The sequence below is a fragment of the Oryza brachyantha genome, chromosome 3 (assembly GCF_000231095.2).
Source record: "Oryza brachyantha chromosome 3, ObraRS2, whole genome shotgun sequence".
NCBI lineage: Eukaryota > Viridiplantae > Streptophyta > Magnoliopsida > Poales > Poaceae > Oryza > Oryza brachyantha.
This window is the reverse complement of record NC_023165.2, coordinates 4926149-4945537: the sequence shown is the minus strand read 5'-3', so window position 1 is coordinate 4945537 and position 19389 is coordinate 4926149. Positions and strand designations below refer to the sequence as shown.

Sequence of the window (19389 nt, the reverse complement as noted above, 5' to 3'; positions counted from 1 at the left end):
GGGAGCGGAGCCGGCTCGAATCGATCGTTGGAAACCCGCGGGGCCGCGTCTCGCATCACACCGCGCCACCCCCACCACCGCTCGCGGGTAACTCAGCCGTGCTCCCGCGCCGCGCCGGGTGAACGTTCGTGCGGAACGAGCACGCGCGGCGCGACGCATCTGCCCAGACCCCCCGCGCCCCGCGCGCTTCACCTGAGTTGGTGATCACGAGAGCCTGCCGGGCCGTCTGATCCGCGAACGGCACGCTTAGCTCGGGGCTCACGCGTCGGGCGCGCGGGGGACCGAGAAGCGAACCGCTGAAGCATATGTATATCGGACGGATTGTGCACGGTTGCGATCTCTCGCACGCTGTATCTAGATGGCGAGGGAACAGTACACTACAAGTAACATGTCACGGCTTCACGGGGCCTCGGGTTGCTACTCCACTACCAACGAACCGAGCGCAAGTACGAAAGCCACGCAAGAACGAACACAGTCACGAAGAAATTAATTTGTGTGGCCGTAGAACTAGAGAGATTGATAGGATAAGCACCCGTCCTGTACGAATCTACGATCGTTGCTCATGGATTTCATGAGATCGGGATAAGGGAGTCCTTGTAGCTCTCCATCTAGCTAAAATGTAAAAGATTTATCCTTTTGCTTATATTTTTGTTTATAACTTAAAACTTGAATTTTTATCTTTCAATTCACAATTAATTTTGAGTTTTTTCGTTATAGTTTATTTTTTAACCTAGTTTTTTAGAGCACGGTATAACGCAGACGCTCATAAAGCACGCACACTCTCCCTTAGAGAACGCACGCAACGAACCCTACTCTTATGAATGTCTCCGAAGCCTAATCAACAGAAAACGACGACGCCTATCCCTGAAAGCACAAAACCGTTAGAATTGTAGTGTGAGTCAAATCCAAGACCTTAAGTATTATTAAGACCCTTGTAACCATTAGGGTAGAGGCCATTACGCTTTTAACCTAGTATTTAGATGCGCTGCCTTTTGCTAAATAGCACATTTGACCAAGCTGCCGCTTTTTGCTCCTCTTCGACACAAGGTGGGCCGTCAAAAAGCTCTTCTGCTCCAATCTGGCCGAGCCCACTACCTCCATCTTGGGCCCCGTTGCTTTCTAACTTGGGCCGAGTCACGCACAGCTTGCCATATGGGACACGGCCCACATGGGCTCCTCTCATCTACTTTCCGTGACGGCCCGCCTCTCCGTGCTCCCCTTCCCTCTTCCCCTCACCGATCCAACAACCCTAACCCTCCGCCTCCGCCTCCCCCTCCGCCTCGCCTCGCCGACGCCGACGCCGAAGCGCTCTCCGCTCGTCGGCGACCTCTCGGCCCCCCGTCTTCCCCCGCGTGCCTCCGCTCGCAGGTGCGTGGTCCGTTACTTTCTCTTCTAGCTCTTTCACGCCTCCGCTTTTGGCGTTCTCTCTTAGTGTGGTTCTTAGCCTCCGCCGCTCTTCCCCGTAGGGCGAGAGATTCGGCAGCGTACGGTCCGTGGCGCAACTCGCAATGGAGCAAGATCAGGGCGTTGCTGCCGCGGCGTTGGAGGGTCCGAGTGCCGGCCACGGCGGCGCTCCCGATTCCGGTAGCGCGGGGGCTGGCGCCGCAGCCTCTTCCATTGCGTCTTTCGATTCGGCCACTGCAAACCCTGATGCAAACGTTTACAGTCAGAATCCGGGTTCCGTCCCGCAAGCCGATGGCTCTCAGGGAGCGGATGCCTCCATGTACCCGGCCGAGCACGCTCCGCTAAATGGGACTTCAGGCCAGACAGCAGATTACCAGTCCGCTGGAGTTACAGAGAATGGCGCCGCCACAAACGCGTTGGGCGAGCCGGTTCAAGAGCAGTTGTATGAGGATGGTAATGTTTTGGCCTATATATTCTATGAATTTGCTTTAGACCTTTGGTACCTCTTTGTTCTTGCTAATTAGTTTCTTCTTTTGGCAGCTGTACTTTCAGCTGAAGAGGCTAGGTTGTGGAATGCTGTTACAGCGAATTGCTTGGATTTCAATGCATGGACTGCGCTTATTGACGAGACAGAGAAAATTGCTGAGGTAATGTTTTTATTCTTGCCGTTACCATAAAATTTATTGTTATTTGCATTATACAACTTCTCTTCATGCATAAGCACTAAATATCTGGAACTTCTTTTCTTGTTCATTCACATGCATGATAGTTCTACCTTATGATTATATGCAATTAATGTATCTATCTGGTAGATTCTGGTTCCATGAATCTGCCTTGTGCCATTGATTTGCATCAAATCATATAGGTAATCTTTTGTGTGGTGTATGTTCATATTGGTTTGTAATCCTTTATGTATTTTGGTATAGTTAGTCATGTTGAGTTGTTGTCTGTAACTTTTCTTTTCTGCATCTCTTATTGAAATGGTAGAGCTCTTATCCATGTATATGAAACATATTTGTTATAATTTGATTCGTTGTTTTATTGAGACAACATTTGCAACCTTAATGGTAGTAAACTGCATCATGCTCTGTTCCTTTTCCCTTTTATGATATTGGATATCAGCATGTGTACTAGTGGGTTTCATAAATCTCTTATTTTCTATAACCATGTAGAAGGGTTCCTGAGATCATTTTTACCTAGGATTGTTCTGCAAATATTTAATTATATGACAAGAGTAGTTCTTTTGAGCTAATACTGTTCTTTTCATCTATTTACTGTCCAGAGCAATATCTTGAAACTGCGAAAAGTGTATGACGCATTCCTTGCGGAATTCCCTCTCTGCTTTGGATACTGGAAGAAATATGCAGACCATGAAGCGCGTCTTGATGGTGTCACTAAAGTTATAGAGGTCTATGAACGTGCAGTTCTTGCTGTTACTTATTCTGTGGACATTTGGTATAACTATTGTCAGTTTGCAATTTCTACATATGAAGACCCAGATATCATCAGAAGGTAGCAATCACAATCTATCTATTCCTATTTGTTTCTTTTTGTATCTGATGGTTGCGTCCTTCATGTTTTTAGCTTATTTTTTGTCGCTAGCAAAATCTGTCCTGCCATTTTTTTTGGCAACTTTAAATAGTACTTGCACTTGATTGGATTGAGGCCAATACTGGCAATCCTACCAAAATCTGGCTCCTAATTAGTAGCAAATCAAGTGAGGCAGAACTGCACCTACCAAATTATGGTAGTTCCAATTATTGTTGAGGTTTTTGACCCTACAGATTTTGGAAGGGTAGAGAACCAAACTGTATGCCATCTGTATTTTGGAATGTTTGATATGTGTGCCTTCAAATATGCTAGCAATACCAAACTTTGGACTTCTATGAAGAATAATATTGTCCTTTGACATAAATGTAGCTACCACTGACTTGCAGCAACCAGCCATCATAGATGGTAAATGATTTTGTTTCTACATCAACTACTTTTCTCACCTTGTTTCCCCTCCTTTTACAGACTGTTCGAACGGGGTTTGGCATATGTTGGAACGGATTACCGTTCCAATATTTTGTGGGATGAGTACATTAAGTATGAAGAATCACTGCAGGCATGGAGTCATCTAGCCATCATATATACGAGAATATTAGAGCATCCTATACAACAGCTTGATCGATATTTCCATTGGTAAGATCATAAGATATTTGTGTATTTTAGTGTTCAACTGCAATTTGTTTTCTGGTTGTATAGCTTGTTATGAATAAGTTGTTGATTAGTGATGTATCAGTTGTCAATGTTGTTGGGTGATTATTGAATTAGAGTCATATAAACCACTAAAGACAAAAAAAATTGCCATATAATGTGGTATTTTGGATAATGATCGTAATAATTAATGTGCTGCGGACTGTGTCGTTCTTAACGAAACATAATAAGGTTAGTTTTATACTGGTACTAATGCTCTTTTTTTTAAAAAAAAAATTCTACTCAGCCTCAAGGAGTTGGCTGCAACACGAAGTTTATCAGAAATACTTACTGCAGAGGAAGCCACCATGTATATTGTTACCGCTGAGAACACTGCTCAGACACTTGATGGGGAGACACACACTGATGATATAGACATGCCTGCTCAACCAGAAATTTCAGGTTCAGCAGATGCGGATAACTTGGCAAAATACGTTTCTGTAAGAGAAGAAATGTATAACAAGGCTAAAGAGTATGAGTCCAAGATTGTTGGTTTTGAGCTAGGCATTAGAAGACCATATTTTCATGTTAAGTCCCTTGACAATCCAGAGCTTGAAAACTGGCATAACTATCTTGATTTTATCGAGAAAGAAGAAGACATAAACAAGGTATGCTTTTGCAATGGAAATAGTCCTTTTACTTTTTCATTCAGTAGACTTCCTGCAGTATCTGGAGTCCTGTAACTTACAATTTTAGTCTTATTGGCTCCATTATATGCTTTAACGGCTAGTATTTGGACGAAGCTTCCTTTGTAATGGGATATTGAACTGAGGATAGAGCATGGACATAATGTTTGGTTTCCATGAGGCTAAGTACTCCAAACTTTCATTTGTCAGTGGCCGTTCTGGGTTAATGATATGTGCTACCAAATATCAGTTGTTTGAATTTTTAATCTCATATATGCAGGTAATTGCTTAATGCTCTCCTTAACCATCTATCTATCAGGCAAGGATGGTCCCTCCTTATGGAGGGGCCTCCCTAATCAGCTAATGGAGTAACCTGTGTGAACTTCTCTTGTTTTTTGGTCAATATTGTATTGTTATTCCCTTTATCTCCTTTATTCCTTCTGTTCAAGTTTTCTGATGTTACACAATTTTTTTTCAGGTTATCAAGTTGTATGAAAGATGTGTTATTGCATGTGCTAGTTATTCAGAGTTCTGGATCCGTTATGTGCTATGCATGGAAGGTAGAGGAAGCCTAGAACTAGCAAACAATGCTCTGGCTCGTGCTACTCATGTTTTTGTCAAGGTATCACATATTGCATGTTCTAGTTATTCAGAGTTCTGGATCCACTATGTTTTTCCTCCTGGGCACTTTCTTGATGTGCATCTTGTGCGTATACTTATATCCACATGTAGTTATGTGCATACCATCATTTCATTATATCAATCAGCAAACTCTGACTGCTGATCCAAAAGTTCTTTTCTCATTTCATGTTATGTTCTTTCACTGCTGCATATTCTGTATCTGCCAATGGAATTTGTACAATCTAGGATTCTTAATTCCATATTGGTACTCAAAATGAAGACAAATAAGATAAGAAGTGGTCTGAATTATTGGTTTGCTGGTCTTAATGCATATCTACCCTTGTAAATTGTTATTTATACTGTGATTTTAGTAGACTGGCCTTTTGAAACCTTGTTTGATTATTGATCTGCTGAAAACACAGAATAGTTGTAATTTGTCTCATGATTACCAGTTACTATTGATAATCTGATTTGGGTGTGGGACTGTGTCAATAATAACAATACTGTATTTAATTTAGTTCAACACAATGCCATGTACTAGTTTATAATGCAGCCATTTTAGATTTACTGAATCACACTGTTTCTTCTATTCTTTAACAGAAGCAGGCAGAGATCCATCTGTTCAGTGCAAGGTTCAAGGAGCTTAGTGGCGATGTCTCTGGAGCACGTGTAGAATACCAACATCTTTATTCTGAACTGTACCCTGGCCTTTTAGAAGCCATTGTTAAGCATTCTAATATGGAGCACCGACTGGTACACTTTAATCAAACAGCAGTATTCTTGTTTCTTTTTTGTCAGTGTTGAGAGGTTCATTTGTTTTTTTCCTTCTTCCTTCTTGCAGGGAGACAAAGAATCTGCTTGTTTAGTTTATGAGAAGGCCATTGCTGCTGAAAAGGAAAAGGACCAGAGCCGGATTTTGCCTATTTTGCTGATTCAATACTCACGATTTTTATCTTTGGTAATTGTTTATCTGTTTTGGTACTTTTAAGATACCAGAAATATTGCTCGTGCCTGCTGTCTAATTTGTGTCATCAAACATTTATGGAACATGCATGATTAGCCTATAAGAAAACTCTCAAATCAACTTAACTAGAATGTCATTGTTTGGCATGCATAACACTTCTAGCATGATTCTTTTGCTGAAATTAAGCATTAGTGCAATGGCTTATTGATTTAAAAATAATTTATGGGTAAAACATTTATATCCCTTTTTGGCCTTTGCTACCTCTTTTTGGTTAGTGTAATTTGATGTATTTCTTGGAAATGTGCAGGCCATAGGTGAGGCAGAGAAGGCAAAGGAGACACTAACTGGATTTCTTGAACAATCTAACTTGACAAAATCAATTCTTGAGGTTAGCTTTTTCTTGATAAATCCCACCTTCACTTGTACCCACTGCTATACACCGCTTCTGATATTTTCCAATTTTTGGACAGGCCATCATGCAACTAGAGTCAATCTTTCCGTCTGAAAAGAGAATTGAATTTTTAGATTCACTGGTTGAGAAGTTTCTTATGGCTGAACCAACAGAGGGGGAAGCCACAAGTCTAGCTGATAAGGAAGACATATCATCCATATTTTTAGAGGTAATACTTCAAGTTAAAAGCTACATGACAGTTCTCTTTTTATGTAATTGGCCTATTAGGATACCTATCTTCAGATTTCAGAAGGCATCAAAACTGCAAATTAGAGATCATTTCGGGTGTTTTGTTTTTTTACCTATGCTACAAGTTTAGCTTGTGGTAGTTTGTCTAACATAGAAGAATGGATCATATTATTCTTCGTAGGAATATGAAAATCTCAACAAGATGGTTCTATATAGGAATTGTCATGTTTAGTTTGGAGTTTTGCCTCAACAGAAGAAAAGGGAAAATGACAAGGGCAAGAGTATCTGATCATATGTGAATTCCAATATGGATGATTTTCTATGCATTATATATAGACATATATCTCTAATTCTCTAGCAGAAGTTGAAGCAGTTGGGGTTTTCACAGGTTATAGCGTACTACCCTAAATTATCCGTTGGTAGGCTGAATGGCAGAACCTGTTTTATTTGATTTTTTTGTTGACCAACTAAGATTGTTGATTGTTGAGTTAGTGATGTCTGTTCAAATTGTTCTCAGTTTTTGGATCTATTTGGTGATGCACAAGCAATCAAGAAAGCTACCAATAGGCATATAGCTCATTTTTCACGGAAGAGAAGCATTCTTTTATCAAAGAAGCGAAGAGCAGATGATGCTATTATATCAGACAGAGAAAAAATGGCTAGGACTGGGGATGTTACTCAGCCAATTGTGGGAAATGATCCAAATGCTCCTAATCCTCCAGTTTGGCCCCCGACCTCTGAAGCATCAGGCCAACAATGGGGAGCTGCTTATGCACCACAGGTTGTTTATATTCCTATAATCCTACCGTTATTTATGTTCTGAAATTGCAGCTAGCATAACTGAAAATATATGTTGAATTTTTAAATCTGTTCTGAATTTTGAGAGTTTCTTCTACTATTTAGATATCCCCGCCTGCTATTTCTCTGCTGTAACTTGTCACTTGTACGGTATCTTTGTTATAACGCTGTATTTCTTCTAACTATTTGTTGCCGTGTATTGACTTAAAACCTGTTTGCTTTGCAGGCTACGTATCCTGCGTATGGAACTTATGACTACAGCCATCAAATGCCTCAATCGGCTCCTCAAACGGCTGCTTACGGTGCATATCCTCCAACGTACTCTGCTCAGGTACCGAGTCTGTTTCCGATGTAAACTTCGAAAGCACTTCTGGATATTTAAATACTTTGTTCCTGGTAATCTGATCAAATCGTGCTCAAAATTGTTGTAGGCCTACACACAGCAAACCTATGCACAGCCAGCGGCAATGGCAGGCGCAGCACCCGCACCCGCAGTGGCACCGGCGCCTGCACCGGCGGCAGCTTACCCGCAGCAACCTGTTGCAGCTCAGCAACCGTACTACGGAGCCGGCACATACTACTGACCCGAGGACTGACATTTGCCCTTGCGTTGTATCTCTCGCAGCCTAAATTAGCATGTTTCTCAGTATTTATAGGTCTTAAGCCATGGAAGGGCCCTTTGTATTAGTACTAGCGTTACCGGAGGACCAGCAAGCACAGGATTTGTATAGCACTGGGTGGCAATTTGTTGCTAGCATCAGGTCATTGTTTTCATCTCTAAATGGTCATTCTGCTGAAATATCGATGTTCTTGCTTACATATGTTTACATTTGTTGGCCTTGGCTACTGTACTACCACGCAGTAGTAGGATCAGAAATTAATGATGCCTGGTCGCAAGCATGTCCGTCGGCCGATCTGAACCGGTATAACGGATAAACCGCGCTCGCCGTCGTACGTACCGAGAGCAAGATCACGTGACAAACAAAACCCTCGCTATCCACTGGGAAACACATTTGCACGTCCCGTCGTAGCCGACGAAGACGAGTCTCGTCTGCGTCGGCGGCTCCAAACCCGAAGGCGCGTCGCCTCCCCTAGCTTGGATCGGCGCCCCCTTGTTTGCCACGACGCCTCGTCTCCTCTTCCGTCCCGCCGCCTCGCATATATCAACCCAACCGGCCCGTCGCCTCGTCGCACCTTGTGTGTGCTGCTCGTCGTTTCTCTCGCCGAGCTGCTCTGCACCGTCCCGGTGGTCATCTGCTCAGGCCAAGGTACGGCTTTCTTTCATTCCCAGTGGTATTAGTCCTATCTTTCTAGCCGCTAGTAATTGACAGACCTGCAACTCTTCTGTTAGTTGGTGTGTTAATATACTCAGTAGACTTGAGGTTATGGACGTTTAGAGGTTGAGATAGGTATCCGAGCTTGCTAACGTCTTTTTAATCGGTGTATTACGCTTGTGTTACGCTTGACTCTTGTTTAATACTACATCGAAAGTACTGATCGATCGACAGTAAGGCTGAAGCTTATCGATCGTCCAAGAAATGGCGGAGATCGACACAAGGCCGCTTGAATCTGTGAGGTCAGCATTGACCCATTTCCAGCAGAGAACTGATCATCACACCAGGTTCAGCCCTGATAGAAATGTGGGTAACTGAACCTATCTACGAACTGCAATGCCGTTTCTAGTTCAAGCTCTTATCTTTGTAACGCAGCAGTAGCCAACAATTCCTCAACGCACTGTCTAATACAGCTGCAGGAGATCGAGAACCTGACGAAGGAGCTCGCGAGATGCAGGCTGCAACTCGAAGTCAAAGAGAACGAGAAGATGCAGGCCAACCTGAAGCTTGAAACCCTCCGAAATGTAATGCAAGAACTGTCCGGTGAGTACGAAAATCGGATAGCTCATCTCGAAGCTGACGAACGGATGATCGCACGGCAGCAACCTGAAGCCTCCGAAGAGTGCAGGGCTCTGAGGGATGAACTGACCGTCGTCAAAGACGAGCTCGACGCCGTCAAGAGCTCGAACGCCCTTCTGCTGAGAGAGATCGAGCTGATGGAGACGACGATGGTGTTGGAGAGGGAGAACACCAAGGATGCTCTGAGCCACATACTGCGGCTCAACGAGTATGTCCTCGCGTCCGCCGTCGCGGCGATCAGGGCGGAGGAGGAGAGGTCGGTGTTCTTCCAGGAGATCGCGCTCGAGCTCTTCAACTCCGACAAGAACCGCGAGGTGATCGAGCGGCAGCTGGAGATGGTCGAGAGCCTGGAGAGTGAGCTGGTGGCGAAGACGGTGGAGATCGCTTACCTGCAGTCGGAGCTGCAGCAGGTGAAGGAGCACTGCGTTTCGTCAGAAGCTGCTGCTGCTTTGGCATCAGAAACCATGGCAAGAAACCAAGAACAGCAGGCGACGGAAGCCGCGCGGGGCAATGCCGACGCGGAGGCTGTGATCGCCGGCGGCGGCGGCGGCCTCGTCACGTTGGTCTCCAGAGAAGACGGCGGCGAGCAGCTCTACACGAAGGAGATCGAGAACGACCAGCAGGCGGCGGGGCTCGACGGGTACGTGCTCGTCGCAAAGAGCAACGCCGACGCGGAGGAGGAGCTGAAGGGGAAGCTGGACGCGGCGCAGGCGGAGATCGGCCACCTGCGGTTCAGCCTGGAGGAGGCGGTGAGGCGGGCGGAGCTGGCCGAGAAGGCGAAGGCGGCGCTGGAGAGAGCGCTCAAGGAGGACATCCAGAAGAAGGCCCAGCGCCCGCGCTCGCAGCTGCCAAAGACGCCGTCCCGGGCGCCGGCGCCATTGGCGGGGCTGAGAAGCTCGCCGGGAGGAGGCCTCGATGGGAGGCCATTGCCGGGAGGCTGCCTGACCCTAGGGAAGGTGCTCAACATGAAGTACAAGTAAACAAATTTCACACTTTTCTTCTGAACGTCGACGGTGCGTCATGCAAGTGTTCATTCAATTGTGGTGGTGTAAGCCTATGATTACGATTGACTATGCTGCCTTAATCATCTCCTTAAGTAGTACTTTTAAACCCTTTTTATCATTCGTCTTATTATTTTGATGTGAATAACTAAATTATAACCTATATTTTCATTATCAGTTTGACAATTATTTAGTTGCAATCGTAGTTATAGCATGCTTCCTTCAATATATTAGGTCCTATAGGTCAATAGCTAAAAAAAATATTGCAAAAAATTGATAACCTCAATTTAGGCTAGTTATCAAATTTTATTTGTAAATAATGGTAAAGTTAAGGGGCATTTAACTTTTTGCCACTTTTAGAAATGAGATATAATATATTTGTCACCCGCTGTCTATGACACGTGTAGTCTCATATGTCTATGACATGTGGGCTCAGTGGCAAATATGTTAATGTCATTTCTAAGAGTGACAAAAAGTAAATTATTCCGGTTAACAATAGACGACCTCTATAATGTGCCCACACGCTGTTGCTCTACGTTTGAGTGGATATTGTATATTAGTATCAATGACATTCTAAAGTAAATTTCCATGTGCTTTTGGTGTCCTTAAATAAAGCAACATTCCTTTTGTAACTACCTGTAATGTTTATTTGCGTATCATCTCCATTGTAAACTTTTCGAAATTAGAATACGAACTGGGAAATACTATAGACAGGAAAACCATTCCAAGGTATGGAACGGGATCGTCTTGTCTCCTGCCCTAGCACTCGATCTGTTGCTGCTCCTCCACGACACTTCTACTGCTTCCCTCGTCGTTCCTGCTTCTCTTCTTGTTGTTGCCCCTATTGTTCCTTTTCTCGCTTAGAGCAATTGTAGTACAATAGCAGACTATAAGTTAGCTATAAATATATTAAGCAATTATATAGTTATTAAAAAGGTACCAGGAGGTACTAAAAATTTAGTGTAAAATTTTGGTATCTCTCAGCACCTACTTAAAAACTGTAAAATTGCTCAAATATATTTTAATGAGATAAAAGAGGAGAGAGAAGATAAGCGGGCTACAGATTTATAGCCAGCTGTAGGACAAACTCTAAGACTCAATGTGTGTATGACAAAAGTATATGTTTTATAGGTAATTATTATATGAATTGACTATTAAATTAACTATAGATGATTTAGATCTAGTAGTTGGCTATACTATTGAAGATGCTCTTAGGGAGGAAAAGGTCACCGTTGCTAACATTGAGCCTAGGAGGGTGGAAGTAAACGCTACTGCTGTTAGGTCAAGGGAAGACATGGAAAGTCATAGGCGTAAAACCAAAAAATATAGGGAGTGTCGCTGTCAAGGAAGGATGAGGTTAAATCATAGCCGCAAAGGTAGTGTCGCCGCCAAGGAAGGATGCGTAGGTCTTGGGCCGCCTGGGCGCCACCAAAGTGGATGGTTGCTGTGTTTGTTGGGACAACGTCCGTGGTGGCCATTGAAGACGCTGTGTTGATGACAGCCATGGGAGTGCAAGCGATTGAAGAAGTTTCGGCGGTAGACACCATGAAAGATGTAGTCGTGGCGGTTCCTAAAGATCCGTCGACGGTGGTGGTACCGGCGACCTCTAGTGCCGTGGAGGATGCGGAGAGTCGCGAGAAGGATGGAAACGGAGAGTCCTGAAAACATACTCACCCACTGTTGTTTTGTCTGGCGAGATCGTTGTTTTGTCTCCGGCAAGATCGCCGGTTACTGCTATCTCTTTTCTCTTCACTTAGTGTCAGTGCGTACGTGCGTGATAGCGTATTGAAAGTGAATGAGACAGTAGAGCGAAGTGTTCTTTATTGATTTTTCACTGTACATATATATAGATGATATGGAGTAACTGCATGGCAATTCTCTAATCATGAGCACGAAGTTAGTTGCTTGTATATGGTTGCTAGCGCTTGGACGCTAATCACATTCTCAATGGCACCAAGGGCCGAAGGTACACTTGCAATGGGATGGACGGTGAAAACCTCGATTGTCGGTAAGGAAGGACATAGGGGCAATGACATTGTTGCGTGTGAGGGAGGAAGCTATTGTGGTCATGGAAGGAGACAACCACTGCGATGGAATTTGATTAGGAATTCTTGCAACGATAAAGAAATGGCTCAATAAATATCTAAGCTATTTTGCATCTTAGTCTTCAATTTTATAGGTATTACATAGTTAATATTTAATAGCAAAATATTGGTCTGATACCGTCGAGGTTTCGTATGATGCCGAACTGATGGTATCAGATCTAGGCCATGTTCGTTTGAGAGAACTTACCCCGACACGAAAAACACGGTAATAGATTAATACATGATTAATTAATTATTAATTATTAAAAAAATATAAAATAAATTAATATGATTTTTAAAACAACTTTTCTATAAATTTTTTTGCAAAAAACACACATTTTAGCAGTTTGTGAAGCGTCCGTACAGAAAACTATGTGATAAGTTAACTTATAGGGGGCAACCAACACGGCCCTAGTATTGATAGGTATTAACCATCACAATTAGGTTCACTTGGTACCTTACATGTATATCTCATAGGTTTTATCCCGTTTTGAAACAGGACAATGCAAAATATTTAACAAAAAGGTTAAAAAAGGTATATTAGAACGGGACATGTTAATATCTATTTATCAAACTTGATGCACATGTGTAATAGACCTGAATATCAGACTTATACTATTCTGAAACGGCATAATAGGTATCAGACTTATATTATTCTAAAACGACATAATATCCTATAGTCTCCTCAATATTTAATAAATACCAAATCATACTCAGCTATATCCATCCGAAAATTTAATGAATACCAAATCATACTACTGCAACGGGATATGATACTGTACGTACTCAATCAATTTTTTTTCCTGAAAAAATCGATCCATCAATTCTGTGCTTATTTGAGCCACACCAATCGCATCTATTTAATCCTCTCCTTGCCTGTCCACGCCAACGTCACCACATCACTCAAAATCACCTCAACACTGCACTGCACACAGTACGCGGCAGCCATAGCCATGAGGACCATCAGCCTCCTCCTCCTCGCCGCGGCGGTCGCCATCGTCGCCGCCGTCTGCGCCGCTCCCGCCGCGGCGGCGATCGCCGGAGGCTGGACTCCGATCAACGACATCGACGACTGGCAAATCCAGGGGCTCGGCAGGTGGGCGGTCTCGGAGAACAACCGGCGGTCGCCGAGCGGCGACGCGCTCACGTTCCTTGCGGTCACCGGCGGCGAGCAGCAGGTGGTGGCCGGCGTGAACTACCGCCTCGACATCGACGCGTCGTCGAGCCGCGACGGCATCGGCGGCAGCTACAAGGCGGTTTTGTTCGAGGGCTTGGGCGGCAACACGCGCAGGCTCATTTCGTTCGAGAAGAACCACAGCTGAGCCGCGCCGCAAGAATTGCTTTTTTTTTATGTAATCCATGATCCATCATCCATGTCACTCCCATTTTCACATCAATAAGAGGCATTTTTTTTCTTCCTTTTCGTTACGGTAAAACTTTTTTTGCAATTACAAATTTATCATCGGTAAGAACGTTATTGTAATGTATAACTAAAAATTATAAAATACCACCGGAACTATCGTTGAAGTGATATTCTTGTAAAATGGAAAAAACTGATGGTAAGTTTGTAAATGACGAGAAAGCTTTATATGTAAGTGAAAACGAACCGTTCAATTCAGACAACATCGTTTCCTCCCAGTTTGGTCCATTCTTTCTACCAACAAAGTGGTGTTTGTATAGAGAAGTTCGAATTTTAATTTTTGTGGGATGATAAATGATTATTGTGTTGAATAATTATTTGATTGATAAATGTGGGATGATAAATGATTATTTTTGTGGGATGATAATGCTTTCAACTCATACCAAGCATTCAGCTCAGACCAACCAAAACCTCTTCTAAAGGTTAAAAACTCAACCTCATTTAGACCCACCTCTTCCACTCTGCACTCTTGCTGATTCAAATTAAGTACAATTGACGAAAATAAATTTTTAATGGACAAGTTCCTGTCCAAATATCTTCCCAGAATTGAACACGTTTCCCATTGCCAATTTTCCAAACGCACCCCATTTAAACCACTGTCTAGCACCAAGCAAACTTTCAAAATTGTGATCCCTCTGTCCTCTTTATCAGGTAACATCTCTATGGACAAGTTCCCTTTGCCACCCCTTTCCAGTTGGAATATCCATTTTCAAAGTAAAACTATATTCCTTTTCCTACTTTTAGTAAAGCCTAAACCTTGCCTAAATTTATTTATCGATGAATAGGATTGCATGCATGCCATAATTAACTTAATTGTGTTTCAAAAATGGTGAGGCAGTTTTCAATCAGCTGCCAAAGATTTTGCTTTAAGATTTCATATCTTTTACTGAGATTTTAAGTCCTTATGATCAGAGATACGTATTTGGATGCATATTTTGCTAAACTTAGAAAACTATATATATTGGGTATATATATTGGGAGAAATTTGATGATTTGACATTCTGTAGATTAATGCCACATGTCACCCTGACAATGATATGCAGACCAGTCTGGTCAATGATATGTGGGCATGATTATAAACAACCATCAAATCCCCAATCAAAACAGCGATAATTAGCAATTAATCAAATCGCCAGTAGTTGGAGTTAACACATGCAGATCGCATGAGCAGTATTTTCTGTGATATTGTAATCTGGCAATCATTTAGAGAGATCCAAATTAAGCATATCCCAATCTGTAAACCTGCCACTGCCAATGATTTTTTTTCCTTGGTGCAGCACACAACACATATGGAGCAAAACAGGTAGCAATTAGAAGTGAAAACGCATATACTACTACCAAAAAAAAAAACACAGGTACCATTTCATTTCATATGCAGTCAACGATTTTAATTGGATGCTACATCATACAAATTGGATAGATATAAACCCCAATGATTTTCTACCTGCTAGAGCACACCATTACATCTATTTAAACGCTCTCTCCTTAATTTGCTTCTTCTCATCACCTTCACTTCACACTGTCTCAAGAAAAGCTCCGCAGCAGCAGCTAGCTAGCTAGCGACAGCCATGAGGACCAGCAGCCTCCTCTTCGCCGCCGTCGCCATCGCCATCGCCGTCGCCGCCATCTTCGCCGCGGCCGCGGCGGCGGACACCGTCGGGTCATGGCAGACGGTCGACGTCAACGACCCGCACGTCCAGGAGCTCGGCCGGTGGGCGGTGGCGGCGACGGGCCTGCCCGGGCTCACGTTCGACAGGGTGACCGACGGCGAGAAGCAGGTGGTCGCCGGCGTCAGCTACCGGCTCACCCTGGAGGCGTCGAGCAGCGGCGCCAAGGACGGCAGGTACGAGGCGGTGGTGTACGAGCAGGCGGGCGGGAGCAACTCGCGCAAGCTCGTCTCCTTCGAGCCCATCCACTGATCGATCGGTCGGTCGAGCTTGCGACGGCGAAACTCCGGCGAGATTACGTTAATTGATTGATTACCCCGGTTTATTCTTTTGATCTTCTCCTGCGTTCATGGAGACGTAGCGATCGATCGATCCATCCATTGTTATCCATGAAACTTGGCATCAATAAGAGGCAAATTGATTTTATATTTATATTCTGTTCGTAATGCTAAAATTGTTGTATGGGTGAAGAAAATGAAATGGGAATCAAAACATCGATCATTTCCGCGCCCGTCCCCCTTGTTAACCCAAACAAAATAAGGTTGCATATTTTCATTATTATTTAGAATTCTTTGTGATCAAGTTATGAATTCTTTATGACTTTGTATCACTGGAACCACACAACAATGTGACAACAAAGTCAGATACGCACGACACGACAGACAACCTTGTTTCCACGAACATATCTCTGCAATACACACATTGACAAGCTAAACAGCATAAAAACACAAACTATATGTAACATTTGGATGGTGAGAAGTGTACATCATAATTCATTTGTCCGGTAATATAAGTACTTATGTAATTCAAATTTTATATCACATTATAAACATTTCTGCACTTATTCTCACTATTTCAATCATTCCGATGATTCGAGATTTTCAGAATCAATCAGATGTTTAGAAAGAGAATTCAATTAACTTAAAATTAAAAATTGACCACTAAACTGATAAAAAATATTTTAATATGTTATTGGTCTACACTGGATAACGTAGAAATGATTATATTTTTCGAGGGACAGTATTCCATTGCGCAAGCAAAACACGACAGTAAGTAATAAGCAAGTCATACATCCGAGTTAAAAAAAATATACTACTTAATATGATTTAATACTTTAATGGATAATAAATTATTCTATTGGATGGATATGAATGCATCATAAATTTCTGCCTACTGGAGCCTCACCATCCCCTCTTTTTAAGCGTCCTCTTCTTCCTTCTCGCTATCTCGATCAAACACCTTCACTTACAACATCAGCTAGCCATGAGGACCCGCAGCCTCCTCCTCCTCGCGGTCGCCGTCTGCGCCGCCGCCACCGCCGCCGCGCGCGGCGCCTCGGCGCTCATCGTCGGGTCGTGGGACCCGATCAGGGACATCTACGACCCGCACGTCCAGGAGCTCGGGAGCTGGGCGGTGGCGGAGCACGTCAAGCAGGCGCCGGGCGACGCCGGGCTGACGTTCCGCAGGGTGACGAGCGGCGAGACGCAGGAGTTCGACGGCATGAACTACCGCCTCGTCCTCCTCGCGGGGCGCGGCGGCGGCGACGACGGCTCCTACACGGCGCAGGTGCTGGAGCAGGACTGGATCAACTCGCGCACGCTCGTCTCCTTCATCCCGTCCAACTGATCTGATCTTTTCCTCTTTTTTTTTGATGGTTTTTTAATTACTGTAACTCCTGTGTGGACAGATCGTCGCATAAATATATAAACAAGATTGGTATCTGGAATTGTTATGTTCGTATGATCGTCTCTGATCAAATTGTCGAATGTTCTCCAGAGGTGGAGAGACTAAAGTGGAGTACTACTCTCTTCAGAAACAGTTTTTAGTAGATATTCATGTGCTGCCACCCTTCTCTCCTCCCAGGCTTCAAACACTTTTCTCTCTCTCTTTTCTTTTTGAGGGAAATAGAGATTTTATATGTAAGCCAAAATACGCTTATAATTAGAGCCCGGGTGCATGTTTAATTTCCTAATTGGACGATAGGGCAACGTTTGCTTTCCTAATCAAGAAAATTCGGGCTTAATATAATCACGTTTAATTTAATCACATCTGTTCTTCTTACTGTATACGTGAGCGCGGGATGATATCGTTTCACATTTTGGCATGCTTTTTAGCTGAGCTGGTTTAGTCACAATAGATATGCTGTCTAGCGTATTTTTCTTTTTGAACATATTTCTTTTCAATTCGTTACAAATTCATCTAAGAAAGTTTATATATACCTAAAATTTTATATATATAAAGTTTAGTTTATATACCTACTAGTTATATGTCCGTGCTAATGTTACGGCGATATTCAATAATACAAATCAATTATAAATATGTTATGTCATTCACCATCAATCATTTCATAATTCAATACAAACTGGGTTGCACTATTTCAAATGGCCCTACGACAATTCATAACATATGAAGTATAAAGTTTAGTTTATATACCTATAAGTTATAGGCTTTTGTAAATTTTTCACTGTTTTTTCTATATTGTAAGATATCATTCGAATGGCAGTTTTGATGGTATTTTTAAAAAATTTCCATGTGACAATTTTTACCATAACGATTTAAACCAGTAGCAAATTTGCATTTGCTCTAAATTTTATACGTAGAAAGTTTATGTAACAAAAAATACTATAAAATTTTATGTAGAAAGTTGGGCTTAATTGCATAAAGTTTGTGTATATATTTTGAAAGGGATTTTAAGTATATCACGAACTGAAGCTAGCACAGGTCCTAATATACTGCAGATCGATGTGTATATTTGCTTGACTGCATATAAAGTTTGTGCAAATGGGTTCTCTATATGCTGGGCCGAATTAGTCCAAGCACATGGTTTAAAAACCCTTTGAAAATATATGCACAAAGTTTATGCAATTAAGCCCAACTTTCTACATAGAATTGTATACATATAATATTTTTGTTACATAAACTTTCTATGTATAAATTTTAGAACAATTGCAAATTTACTACTGGTTTGAATCGTTATGACAAAAAATTTCACTGGAAGATTTTTTTAAAAAATACTATCAAAACTGTCATTTGAATGATATCTTATGGTATAGAAAAAAAACAGTGATAAATTTACAAACTACATGCATGTTCAGGAGTATAAAAATTTGTAATTAGAGATAGTAACTCAATAGAAAATATTAAGGAGATATTTTCTTTTTCGAGAGAAAATTAATGAATGAGAAATTTTATGGCTCTCGAGCTAGTTACAGGAAGATACTAAGTTAAAAAATATATGATATATTCTGGTATCCTCTTATAAAATATCGTTAATTAATTGTGCGGGAGTTAGTCCTCCATCAACGCCATAGGATTTTAATGCACATGTTGTAACCTTTCTTGTTATTACTACAGAATCAAGTCAAGCAAATGCAATATTGTAGTACCTGATAATCTGATATATCAGATATTGACTAACTGACGCGGCATTACAGGATATATACACTTTAAGACAGGAAGAGCCATAGACGCGCGGTATATATCTTGGAGATGGATTCTATATCCTCAAGGAGATGTCTCCTCGCTTTTATACGTAATATCTATATATCTATATATTCATTTAAAAATTCATAAGATATATAAATATATGATATAACACGCTACAACATACATATATCCAAATTCAACCTCTATAAACTATAAACAAGAACAAATTATGCTTTGATTATTGTACATATATTTAGAGTCATATTTGTTTTCTTTTTTTAACATGTAGAAGTCCAATATAATCTTAATCTTATATATTTGTGTACTGATATATTATACGTGATCAATATTGTTAATATTTTTAACTCTTTATAACCATTTAGATACATGCAAAACAACGGGGATATCCCCTCGAAGGTTTATAAGAGTTATCCATGTATCTTCACTGGTAATATTTTCTTCGTTTTATATTATAAGACATTTTGATTTATCTAAATTTATTAATAAATTGACATATATGTTTTATACATGTGTCCAATTTCATTAACATTAGTACGAATGTAGGAATCTAGGAAGGATGAAAAAAA

At 42.0% G+C, this 19389-nt stretch overlaps 5 protein-coding genes across 6 annotated transcripts; all 5 read left to right on the top strand.

The window, feature by feature from the left end:
- The first annotated feature begins 1237 nt into the window (after positions 1-1237).
- LOC102701623 (pre-mRNA-processing factor 39) lies at positions 1238-8073 on the top strand. Of its 2 annotated transcripts, none has more exons than XM_040522133.1 (14): positions 1238-1368; positions 1467-1857; positions 1945-2051; positions 2687-2916; positions 3421-3588; positions 3890-4250; positions 4747-4890; positions 5490-5642; positions 5731-5847; positions 6161-6241; positions 6324-6473; positions 7011-7274; positions 7518-7622; positions 7723-8073. In XM_040522133.1, exons 2-14 carry the CDS (start codon positions 1509-1511, stop codon positions 7873-7875), a joined length of 2382 nt encoding a protein of 793 aa, XP_040378067.1. In that variant the 5' UTR covers positions 1238-1368; positions 1467-1508; the 3' UTR covers positions 7876-8073. The 2 variants fall into 2 exon arrangements, with proteins under 2 accessions (XP_040378067.1, XP_040378068.1); XM_040522134.1 differs by lacking the exon at positions 1238-1368 and having other exon boundaries at positions 1499-1584; positions 1667-1857.
- Positions 8074-8829: 756 nt separating this feature from the next.
- Positions 8830-10184, top strand: LOC102716301 (cingulin-like protein 1). Its single transcript, XM_040521673.1, has 2 exons — positions 8830-8931; positions 9039-10184. Exons 1-2 carry the CDS (start codon positions 8830-8832, stop codon positions 10182-10184), a joined length of 1248 nt encoding a protein of 415 aa, XP_040377607.1.
- Positions 10185-13192: 3008 nt separating this feature from the next.
- LOC102716021 (cysteine proteinase inhibitor 6-like) lies at positions 13193-13794 on the top strand. Its single transcript, XM_006649545.2, has one exon. It carries the CDS (start codon positions 13243-13245, stop codon positions 13609-13611), a length of 369 nt encoding a protein of 122 aa, XP_006649608.2. The 5' UTR covers positions 13193-13242; the 3' UTR covers positions 13612-13794.
- Positions 13795-15277: 1483 nt separating this feature from the next.
- On the top strand, positions 15278-15628 carry LOC107303916 (putative cysteine proteinase inhibitor 7). Its single transcript, XM_040521680.1, has one exon. The coding sequence runs from the start codon at positions 15278-15280 to the stop codon at positions 15626-15628; it is 351 nt and encodes a 116-aa protein (XP_040377614.1).
- Positions 15629-16620: 992 nt separating this feature from the next.
- Positions 16621-17064, top strand: LOC102701345 (putative cysteine proteinase inhibitor 7). Its single transcript, XM_006651097.3, has one exon. It carries the CDS (start codon positions 16640-16642, stop codon positions 17000-17002), a length of 363 nt encoding a protein of 120 aa, XP_006651160.1. The 5' UTR covers positions 16621-16639; the 3' UTR covers positions 17003-17064.
- The last annotated feature ends 2325 nt before the right edge of the window (positions 17065-19389 follow it).

Bases quoted from the DNA above. Each gene is read 5' to 3' on its own strand.
- LOC102701623 (XM_040522133.1), top strand. From the start codon at position 1,509: ATGGAGCAAGATCAGGGCGTTGCTGCCGCGGCGTTGGAGGGTCCGAGT. The intron at 6,474-7,010 runs GTAATACTTCAA...AATTGTTCTCAG, and splicing joins TATCATCCATATTTTTAGAG to TTTTTGGATCTATTTGGTGA. The intron at 7,623-7,722 runs GTACCGAGTCTG...AAATTGTTGTAG, and splicing joins CTCCAACGTACTCTGCTCAG to GCCTACACACAGCAAACCTA.
- LOC102716301 (XM_040521673.1), top strand. From the start codon at position 8,830: ATGGCGGAGATCGACACAAGGCCGCTTGAATCTGTGAGGTCAGCATTG. The intron at 8,932-9,038 runs GTGGGTAACTGA...TGTCTAATACAG, and splicing joins GGTTCAGCCCTGATAGAAAT to CTGCAGGAGATCGAGAACCT.
- LOC102716021 (XM_006649545.2), top strand. From the start codon at position 13,243: ATGAGGACCATCAGCCTCCTCCTCCTCGCCGCGGCGGTCGCCATCGTC.
- LOC107303916 (XM_040521680.1), top strand. From the start codon at position 15,278: ATGAGGACCAGCAGCCTCCTCTTCGCCGCCGTCGCCATCGCCATCGCC.
- LOC102701345 (XM_006651097.3), top strand. From the start codon at position 16,640: ATGAGGACCCGCAGCCTCCTCCTCCTCGCGGTCGCCGTCTGCGCCGCC.